We start from the raw sequence: 10,014 nt of genomic DNA, 5'->3' as shown, positions 1-10,014 counted from the left end.
CCCAGGGACCTGGCTCGAAGCCCCCACCCCAGTTTTTACGTCGAAAGGCCAGTTCTCGCAGGCACAGGGGCACAGCCCTCTCTCCCTGGGCCTTCCCCAACGGCTCCAGGGCGGGCATCGGCCCGGTCCCCGGGACGCAGACCCGGGAGGTGTGGGTCTGGGTGAATCCGGGTGGAATCCTGGCGGAGAGCGGGAGCGCGGCCGGAGTTTCCCAGACCGGCACCCCGGACTCTCCTCCCTTGGAGCGCGGCGCTGCACACACGCGGCCGGCACTCGCGACGTAAAGACAGCAGCGCACACTCACTGGCTCCCCTCCCCAGCACGCCCCCTCCTCTTCCCCCACTCCCCCCACCCCTGCCCGCGCTCCACCTTTCCCCGGCTCCTCCCTCCATGGCTGCGAGCACAGTCCCTCGCAGCCCGAGTGCCCTTCCTCCCTAGCCTCCTCTCCCTCCTCCACCCCTCCCCCAACACCCCTCCTTTCCCTCTCCCCTCTCCCTTTCCTCCATCCTAAGATCCCACTTTCCGTCACCTACTCTGGGCACTGTGCCTCCAGGCCGTCACCTGCCGGCTTAACCCCGCGGGGCACCCTCCCGGCGACTCCACTGCAGAAGACCCCTGCCCCTACTTCCCCAGCCTCGTGCCCCAGGGCACCCCTCCCGCTTCCTCGGTCCCTCCCTCCTCGCGGGCGCCGCTCCCGCTCCTGCTCCCTCGGCGTCTTTTCCTCTCTCCTCCCTGCGAAGTTTCGGGGCTGTCAGTCTGTCAGTCTTTCGGGCGGCCCGCACCCGAGCTGCAGGCAGCGGGCGCCATTGTGAGCAGAGCGGGCCGGGGCAGGACGCCCGGGCGCCGGGGTCCCCGTAGTAGCGGGGAGACCGGCCGGCCCGCCAGGTAAGGGCGGCGGAGCTCCCGGCTGCAGGCGGCTCCGCCCGCTTCCCTCTCTGCGCCGACACTCACGGTCACCGCCGGCTCGGTGCAGGTGACAGCCCCGGGGTAGGGGCGCAGAGTGACGAGGGTGGGGGAGGGGCAAGTGTCGGAGGAGGGAGGGGTGGGGGGAGGGCGAGCTTGGCAGGGCTGTGGAGGAGAAAGGGGGACAGGGGGTCTGAAGGGAAGGGCGGGGGCCGAGTGGGAGTCTGGTGGGAAAGGGGCGGGAGGATCCCCAGGGGAGGGAGTGAGAAGTCTCGGGAGAGGGCAGAGGGAGTGTGGGGACCGAGGGGGAGGAGAAGGGAAAAGGAGGCGAGGGGGAACGGGTCGTTTGGGAGGGGCGGGAGAGAAGGGCGCTGACAGGTGAGCCCCGGAGCAGGGAAGGGGGCCGGGACACGGAGTGACGTCGGGGAGCCCGGAGGCTCGAGAGGACTAACGGAGGCGGGAGGCGGAGCGGGTGGGGTGTCCTGGTCTGGGGGAAAACTTGGGAGGGGGTGAGAACAAGTCCAGGGGGAGCAGAAATGGGGAAGGGGCCACTGAGGGAGGAGACAGGATGCTAAGGTGTGCTCCGAGGGGAGGAGCGGGTGGGGAGGAGCAGTGCGGTTCGGAGGATCCAAGTGAGCAGGTCAGCCTTGGACCCGCAGCCAGGGGGTCCGGCGACATGGGAGCTGGGGGCGACGGGGGGCGGCGGAAGGGGAAGAGCGGTTCCGAGGAATGGGGATGGGGGGGAAGCGAAGCTCGAGCCGGCTGGGGAGGCAGAGGGGGAAGGGAGGCGGGGGCCTCGGAAGGGAAGGAGAGCTGCAGGAGGGAGGGAGGGAGAGGACGGAGGGGGAGGGCTGGGGAGGAGGAGAGGGAGGAGGGTGGGAACCGAGGTGCGGGAAGGAAAGGAGAAGGAAGGGGAAACCACAGTGGGAGAGGAGGGGGAGGGGAGGGGAGGGGAGAGCAGGGTGGGGGAGAAAAGCTCAGAGGAGGAGGGCGGGTGTTGGGGAGGAAGGAAAAGAGGAGGGGGAAAGGAAGGGAAAGGGTGAGCAGCCAGGGAGGGGGATGGAGCGGGGGAGAACCGGAGGGCAGAGAGAGGAGGCCCTGAGCCCGAAGGGGGGGGTGGGGTGTAGGGGGGAGGGGAGCGCAGCCGCTGAGACTGCCCGGTGCGGAGGGTCAGGGAGGCGGTGGCTGGGGAGGGCTGGCCTGAGGGGCCTCGGGAGGGTGGCCCTGCCCCTGTCGGGTGCGGCGCGGGCGAGCGGGAGGAGCCGGAGGGGCGGGGCAGCGGAGGACCCGGAGCCAGCCGGATTCGCGGGGAGAGAGGGCGGAAGGCAGCGGGCGCGGGGAGGGGAGGGGCAGAGGGAAGGCTGCCTGGGAGATTGGGGGAGGGGAGTCTGCTGGGGGGGGGGCAGGGAGCCCACGGGAGGAGGAGCAGGGAGGGGGCACAAGGGAGGGGTCCTGGCCTGGGGAAGCCCCCGGGGGAACGGGATGGTTTTGAGGTAGGGGTTTAGGGAGAGGAAGCAAGTCATTTCCTACCTTTAAGGAGTACCCTTCTCTGAGGACCTCCCCCACCAGTAGCACTAAAGTGACACTCACCCCCGCCCCAGGGCTGGCTCCTATTTCACCAGCTCCTGCAGTGACAGCTGGAGGGCCTAGGAGATGAAGTTTCCCACTCCCCAGCCTGGTCTCCCACGCTCTCCCCTCTCCCCAGAGGACCAGATAGTCCTGCACCCCACACTAGGGTGTGGGGTTGGGTCGCTGGCACTGAGACCTGCCAGGTGAGGGGGCAGTGGCTGATTTCCAGAGCTGACCAGAGGTTGTAGAAATGGCATCAAGGCCTTCTTGAGCCACCTTCAAAGATCTCTTTGCTTTCTGAAATCCAGTTTCCTTCATTTCCCCCATCGATACCTGGGGATGGCACCTTTGGAGCTCCTGGGGAGAGCCCATAGGCCAGGTGGGCAAAGCCAGGGCCCTGGTGGAAGCTGTCTGGGAAGAATCTGAACAAGGCTCCCTTCTCTCCCTAGGGTCCGTGGCTGATCCCCAGGAGGAGCTGCTTTGGGTTGCCATGAGAGAGACTTTGGAGGCCCTCAGCTCCCTGGGTGAGCTGGCACACTGAAGGAACCTGGGGGGAGAGGGGTAGGGAGATTCGGGGCATCTGCAACTAAGTAAGCAGAGCCGCCTCGAGGCTGCAACCCTGAGACCCCAGAGGCCCTGGGGAGCCCACAGGGCAGCATCTTTTTCCATTTCTTCAGGATGTCTTTGACTGCCTGGGATGTGGTAGAGGCTGTGCTAGACTGTATGTACACCCAGACACTCACAGAGCACTGTGATATTTACAACATTCTATCTCTTCCTTCTTCTGTCCTTCTTGACTCAACTCCAAGGGGCTGAGGTTGATTCCTGGCCAGGCTGCTGGGGAGCCTGGGCTGTCCCTTGTCCATGCTGGCGAGAGACCCTACCTTCCTGAGCAGGTTGGGAAAAGCCCCTTGGGTAGGCTGGGAAGGGGAAGAGCCCCCACCTCTGATCACCTGTTCTGTACTGGATGCTTCACTTGGGCCCATCCTTCTGCCTGTAACAGGATTCTCCGTGGGACAGCCAGAGATGGCCCCCCAAAGTGAGCCCAGAGAAGGATCTCATAATGCCCAGGAGCAGATGGCCTCTTCCAGGGAAGAGAATGTGCTGGGCACATGCTCAGGTAAGTAAATGGGGACCATGGAGAGGGCTCAGGGAGGAGCCTGCCTTCCTTACTTCCATCCATCAAGTATTTTTGAGTACCTCCTATGTGTCAGGTGCTGTTCTAGACATTTGGAATTCCTCAGCGACCAAACGGACAAAGATCCCTACCTTCAAGAAACTTAATTCCAGTGAGTGCAGAGAGTCAGCAAACAATAAACATAAAAATAAGGAAATTAGGCCGGGCGTGGTGGCTCACGCCTGTAATCCTAGCACTCTGGGAGGCCGAGGCGGGTGGATCGCTCAAGGTCAGGAGTTCGAGACCAGCCTGAGCAAGAGCAAGACCCCATCTCTACTAAAAATAGAAAGAAATTATCTGGCCAACTAAAATATATATAGAAAAAATTAGCTGGGCATGGTGGCGCATGCCTGTAGTTCCAGCTGCTCGGGAGGCTGAGGCAGTAGGATTGCTTAAGCCCAGGAGTCTGAGGTTGCTGTGAGCTAGGCTGACGCCTCGGCACTCACTCTAGCCCGGGCAACAAAGTGACACTCTGTCTCAAAAAAAAAAAGAAAAAAAAAAAATAAGGAAATTTATAAACCATGTTCAAAGACGAGAAGTGCTCTGGGGTAGAGGATAAAGCCTGGTGAGAGGGGCTGAGATTGCTGCAGGTGGGGGTAGGGCGTATTAGTGGATTAAATAGGGGGCTAAGACTAGGCCTTACTGGGTAGGTAAGATCTGAGCAAGATCTGAAAGAGGTGAGGGAGGGCAGCTGGGTGAATACCAGGGAAGAGCTTTCAGGCAGGGGGACAGCTGGAACAGAGCACCTCAGGCAGGAACGTGCCTGGCTTTTTGACATCCCAATCCTCTCCAGTGATTTGCCTTGGAACTGGGGTCCATCTGGGGGCTGGGAGGCCCCCAGCCCTGCTCCTAGGAACTTCAGGTAAGCCTCAGGCCAGGGGTCCTTCCTTTCTTCTACTACCTTACATACACATATTCCAGAAACTCCTCACAGTTGTGGCTCTTGCAACCTGCACACCCTTAGCAGCTGCCCTGCTTGAAGGAGCCTGAGGCAGCCTGGGGGCAGCTGGGAATTCAGCCCCTGAATTCAGGTAGGATGTGGGAGGAACCCTGTGGGCTGGGTTGGAGCTAGGGTTTCAAATGCCCCTGCTCCCTAGCACCAGTGGGGACCTTTGCCCATCTGTGATGTCTCCGGAGTCCTTGAGGTATCCTGTTCTCTGCCAGGGTGTGAGGCCCCCAGTCTGGAGGAAGGTGCCCACCCTGAGCAGGCTGAGGCTCCCTGCAGAGGCGGCCAGGTGTGCATACCACAGAAGGCTGAGCCTGTGGGCTCCTGCTCAGGTGAGTCTTCCCAGCGCTTCATCCCACCATGGGGTCAGGCCAAGGGAACAGGGGCCCAGCAAGCTCCAGAGCTGCTATCTGATGAGGTGGGTCATCCCCCGAGACAGCCACTCCACGCCCTTCCAGCACGATGAGTTCAGGTGCCGTCACCTTTCTCCTGTAGACCTTCAGTGTCCAAAGAGAATTCACATCTGTAGGCAGTGGCAGTCAGAAAGGCTGGTCACCAAAGAGAAACAAACACACCCTCACCTTCTAGACGTCCTAACTTCCCCTCCTTATCTCCCCCAGTCTAAGTATGTGCTTGTTGATCACCTCAATTACAATTGCCATGAAGATACATGACTTCAATCAGCCTTTTCGCTGTCTCCCAGATATGCTCCCTTCCCCAAACCTCCACTGATCCAGATGCTCCAAATCTGCGGTATTCAACTCATCCCCCCACACCCAGGTGATCAAACAGTTGATTCTCTCTCCACAGTCCCATCCATCGCTTCCTTCCACTGCCATCATCCTTATCACTTCTTGCCGGAGTGACTTCATTTATTCAATAAGGATTTATTTAGTGCCTCCTGTGTACAGGCTGTTGTGGAAAGGTGTCGTGGAAAGGGATGGGCTCTAGAGTTACAAGGACCTGGTTTGAATCCTCGCTCCGCATTTCCTAGCTCAGTGCTTTTGGATAGGCTACCTTGCTTCCAGGAGATTTAGTTTGTTCACCTGTAAACAGGGATAATAGTAACTTCATGGTCGCTGGGAAGGTTTGTGACAGTGACAGTATGTACAGTGCTTCATCTGTAGTTGGCCCTCAATAAGTAGTGGCAGTCCTGATTTTTACTAGACACATAAAAACACACTTGTTATTGGACAGAAGAAATGGAACATACAATATCTGCCCCTCCAGAAGCTAAAATCTAGTTGAGATGACATTAATAGGAACCAGAACAAACAATGAAGAGAACAGTATAAAGGCAACTTATAAGTGAGTGTGAAAATGTTAACAGTAAGTGCTATAGGAGTTTATGCTAAGAGATCTATATGCATTGGATTTGTGAAAAATGTTTATTTGTGCTGCATTTTGAGAGAGGTGTAGACTTTAGCTCTGAAAGGTGGGGTGGAGGATAGGAAGATATTCTAGGCTGGGAAAAGACCTTAGGAAGCAGGAAAGGGGACATGGTTGGAGGGGAGCAGCTTGGCTGAAGCGAAGGTTTCATGCCTGGGAGAATAAGAAAGTTGGGCCCGGCTGAGGTGAGCCTCAGGTGCAGCTAGAACTTATTTTATCCTATAAATAATAGGGAGCTATTGATGGTTCTTGAGTAGACAAGTGAAGAGTGGCACAATGAAAATGAAAGCAAAATCACAGTATGATAAGCAGACAGTTGTTTGAAATTGGTAGATTGATAGAAGAAACTGGGAGTGGATCTAATTGCAGCAGTGCATGCGTAATATAATCAAGGCTGAGGCTATTACAGACTTTTAGGGCCAGACAGGAACTCATATCATTTGGTTCAGTGGTTCTCAAACAAGAATCATTTTGGGAGCTCTAAAGAAAGAGAATAGATTCATGGGACCTGACCCCATATATGCATTTTATAAAAGTTCCCAGGAGATTATGATGTGACACAAGGTTTAGGAATTATGAAGTAGTCCAAACTTTACACTTAAGCAAACTACGAAACTTAGCTCAAAGAGGTTAAGTGACTTAACCAAGGTCATACTGCTGATTAGTGGCAGAGGAGAACCCAAGGGGGACACTCCCTGTCTGGGCTCTGGGCTGCTTCCTCTGGGCTGGGCCACTGCAGTGCCCAGAGGGGCCTGCCCTGGGCCGCAGCTCCCCCCGAGGGCCCTCTCTGCTTCTCCAGAGGCAGTGTTCACTAGTTCCCCAAGTCCCATAAACTCCATCCTCTCCTTCCTAAAGGAGGATTTCCACCCCGGCTGCAGCAGCAGGAGTGAAGGGAGTAGCAGGAACAAAACAGTACTCTGGCACTCTGGCCACTAGAGGGGACATAGACAGCAAGAGGAGCAGTGATGTCCAGGTTTCAAGGCCATCCAGTTGGGAGGAGGAGGCTGTGGCCCTAAGGTTAAAGTCAGCCAAGGGTAGGTTTAGGAAGGTCAGGTGTTTGGTGGTGAACCTTCCGGGTAGCAGCCAGTGTGCAGGACATCCAAGGGGAGCTGCCCAACTGGGGATGAGAGAAAGGAGGGAGATCTGGGGCGGCCACCGAAGGGCTGTGAACCCAGAGTGAAGCATGAGGACTGACACTTGGGCATCACTCCTATTCAGGGGGCACAAGAGGAAGCAATGCCTGGCAAGGAGGCAGGGAAGGGCTCCTCGGTGACATGAAAGCCTGCGAGGAAGCCCCCAGGAGGGGGTGGTGTCCACAGGCCGCAGAGAATGCAGGAGGAGGAGGAGAGAAGAGTTTCGGATTTGGTCATTCCCAGGAACCTTTGGGCAGAGTAGATAGAGCAGACGCCAGACCACAGGGCTGCAAGAGGTGGCGGTCCCATTGGCGAATAAACGTTGTGGCCCATGGGGCTTAGTAGACAATTCTTGTTGACTTTTCAGGGGATGAATGGATGATTCGGAAGGTGAAAGTGGAGGATGAGGATCAGGAGGCAGAAGAGGAGGTCGAATGGCCCCAGCATCTATCGTTACTTCCAAGCCCCTTTCCCGGTCCTGACCTGGGGCATCTGGCCGCTTACAAACTTGAGCCCGGGGCCCCAGGGACACTGGGAGGGCTCTCGCTGTCCGGGTGGGCCCCGATCCCCGAGAAGCCCTATGGCTGCGGGGAGTGCGAACGGCGCTTCCGGGACCAGCTGACGTTGCGGCTGCACCAGAGGCTGCACCGGGGCGAGGGCCCCTGCGCCTGTCCGGACTGCGGCCGCAGCTTCACGCAGCGCACGCACATGCTGCTGCACCAGCGCAGCCACCGCGGAGAGCGGCCTTTCCCATGCTCCGAGTGCGACAAGCGCTTCAGCAAGAAGGCCCACCTGACCCGCCACCTGCGCACGCACACGGGCGAGCGGCCCTACCCGTGCACAGAGTGCGGCAAGCGCTTCAGCCAGAAGATCCATCTGGGCTCCCACCAGAAGACTCACACTGGCGAGCGGCCCTTCCCCTGCACCGAGTGCGAGAAGCGCTTTCGCAAGAAGACGCACTTGATCAGGCACCAGCGCATCCACACAGGCGAGAGGCCCTACCAGTGCGCACAGTGCGCACGCACCTTCACGCACAAGCAGCACTTGGTGCGGCACCAAAGGGTGCACGAGGCGGCCGGCCAGGCCCGGCCCTCCCCGGACGCGCCGGCCTCGCCCCATTCCCCCGCCCCGTCCCCCACCCCGTCCCCTCCTGGGCCGAAGCCTTTCGCCTGCTCCGACTGCGGCTTGAGCTTCGGCTGGAAAAAGAACCTCGCCACGCACCAGCGTCTGCACCGCAGTGAGGGTGGCCCCTTTGGGTGCGAAGAGTGTGCACTGGGCGCCACCGTGGACCCTGCCGTCGCAGAGTCCTTGGCCTGCGCTCCCGGAGGGCCGGGCTGCGGGACAGGCTCGGGTCCAGCTGTGCCCCCGCGCACCCCTCCGGCTGAGCGGTCCTTCTGCTGTCCGGACTGCGGGCGCGGCTTCGCCCATGGACAGCACCTGGCGCGGCACCGGCGCGTGCACACGGGCGAACGGCCCTTCGCCTGCGCTCAGTGTGGCCGCCGCTTTGGCTCGCGGCCCAATCTGGTCGCCCACTCCCGCGCCCACAGCGGCGCCAGGCCTTTCGCCTGTGCGCAATGCGGCCGGCGTTTCAGCCGCAAGTCTCACCTGGGCCGCCACCAGGCGGTGCATACGGGCAGTCGCCCCCACGCCTGCGCCGTCTGCGCCCGCAGCTTCAGCTCCAAAACCAACCTGGTCCGCCACCAGGCGATCCACACAGGCTCTCGCCCCTTCTCCTGCCCGCAGTGCGGCAAGAGCTTCAGCCGCAAGACCCACCTGGTGCGGCACCAGCGCGTCCACGGCGAAGCTGCCCATCCGGCCTCAGACGCTGCCCTCTCGGCCCCAGCCTGGCCCACTCCCACCGAGGGGGCGCCGCGCCCGCTCTTCTTCTGAGCCCTCTCTCCACGACCCTTTGCTCACAGTTTTGAGGGACGCGTGCCGCCAGGCCTGGGCTGCTGCCGGCCCTTTTCCTTCCCTCAGAAGTCTGAAAAGCGTTCCCAGCTCTGACGTTACAGAACAAAGACTATGTGCTGAGTGAATCCTTGCTGGGGACGGTTTAGGCTGAAGTCCTCGGAAGACTCCCACCCAGATGCCCCTTCGGAAAGCCAACATTTCCTGGACCTCGAGTGACCAAGGACAGACTGGGCCAGGAACCTCTAGCGTGTGGGAAAGAGTGGTTATGTATATACTTAAAGTTTCATTAAAGTTAAACTTTGCAAGTTCTGGGGCTGTTAAATGAGTTGGGGGGGAACCCCTGGTTCTCCTTAGCCATTGTCCCACCTCCGTCCACACACACAGCACCCCTTCCCTTTCAGTCCTGCATGAGTTAAACTTAGCCAGCTGCTGTTAATTAACGCTCCAGATCAAAATGTAATATACTTTTTTATTTTTTGAGACGGAGTCTCGCTCTGTCCCCTCCACACCCCAGAGTGCAGTGACATCATTGTAGCTCCCAGCAACCTGAAACTTCTGGGCTCAAGCCATCCTCCGGCCTCAGCCTCCTGAGTAGCTGGGACTACAGGCATGCCGGGATAATTTTTCTGTTTTTAGTAGAGACAAGTCTTGCTCTTGCTCAGGCTGGTCTTGAACCCCTGAACCCAAGCAATCCTCCTGCCTGGGCCTCACAGATTGCTGGGCTTACAGACGTGAGTCACCATGCCTAGCCTCAAAATGTAATATCCTTAAGTGCCAAACTGCTACCCCAGTTCCTGCTTCTAGCTCAGAAATTTGACAAGGAAGAAACGTGAGTATGCATTTCTCTCGTGCCAGGTACCAAAGACGGGAGCTGAAGCAGGGGCAGGCTGTCCTTTGGCCATTCCCCTGGAGATGACGTGCCATTGGCATGCCGTCATGGGCTCCAGAGATCTGTGCTCCTGCCTCTGTTTGCAGCTCTCCCAAGG

The 10,014-nt window shown here is 59.0% G+C and overlaps 1 protein-coding gene across 5 annotated transcripts; it reads left to right on the top strand.

Annotated features, from left to right (window-relative positions):
• Positions 1-496: 496 nt before the first annotated feature.
• ZNF467 (zinc finger protein 467) lies at positions 497-9,282 on the top strand. 5 transcript variants are annotated; one of them, XM_069461454.1, is made up of 7 exons: positions 497-885; positions 2,922-2,996; positions 3,282-3,368; positions 3,476-3,592; positions 4,443-4,511; positions 4,814-4,927; positions 7,485-9,282. In XM_069461454.1, exons 4-7 carry the CDS (start codon positions 3,499-3,501, stop codon positions 9,005-9,007), a joined length of 1,800 nt encoding a protein of 599 aa, XP_069317555.1. In that variant the 5' UTR covers positions 497-885; positions 2,922-2,996; positions 3,282-3,368; positions 3,476-3,498; the 3' UTR covers positions 9,008-9,282. The 5 variants fall into 5 exon arrangements, with proteins under 5 accessions (XP_069317555.1, XP_069317554.1, XP_069317551.1 ...); XM_069461453.1 differs by having other exon boundaries at positions 2,922-3,062; XM_069461450.1 differs by lacking the exon at positions 3,282-3,368.
• The last annotated feature ends 732 nt before the right edge of the window (positions 9,283-10,014 follow it).

Source organism: Eulemur rufifrons, chromosome 29, assembly GCF_041146395.1.
Source record: "Eulemur rufifrons isolate Redbay chromosome 29, OSU_ERuf_1, whole genome shotgun sequence".
NCBI lineage: Eukaryota > Metazoa > Chordata > Mammalia > Primates > Lemuridae > Eulemur > Eulemur rufifrons.
The sequence above is the reverse complement of the archived record's forward strand: the minus strand, read 5'-3'. Positions and strand labels throughout refer to the sequence as shown.

Excerpts from the sequence above, each read along its gene's own strand:
- ZNF467 (XM_069461450.1), top strand. The coding sequence starts at position 2,963 with ATGAGAGAGACTTTGGAGGCCCTCAGCTCCCTGG. Across the intron at positions 2,997-3,475 it reads GGAGGCCCTCAGCTCCCTGG|GATTCTCCGTGGGACAGCCA; the intron begins GTGAGCTGGCAC and ends TGCCTGTAACAG. Across the intron at positions 3,593-4,442 it reads TGTGCTGGGCACATGCTCAG|TGATTTGCCTTGGAACTGGG; the intron begins GTAAGTAAATGG and ends AATCCTCTCCAG.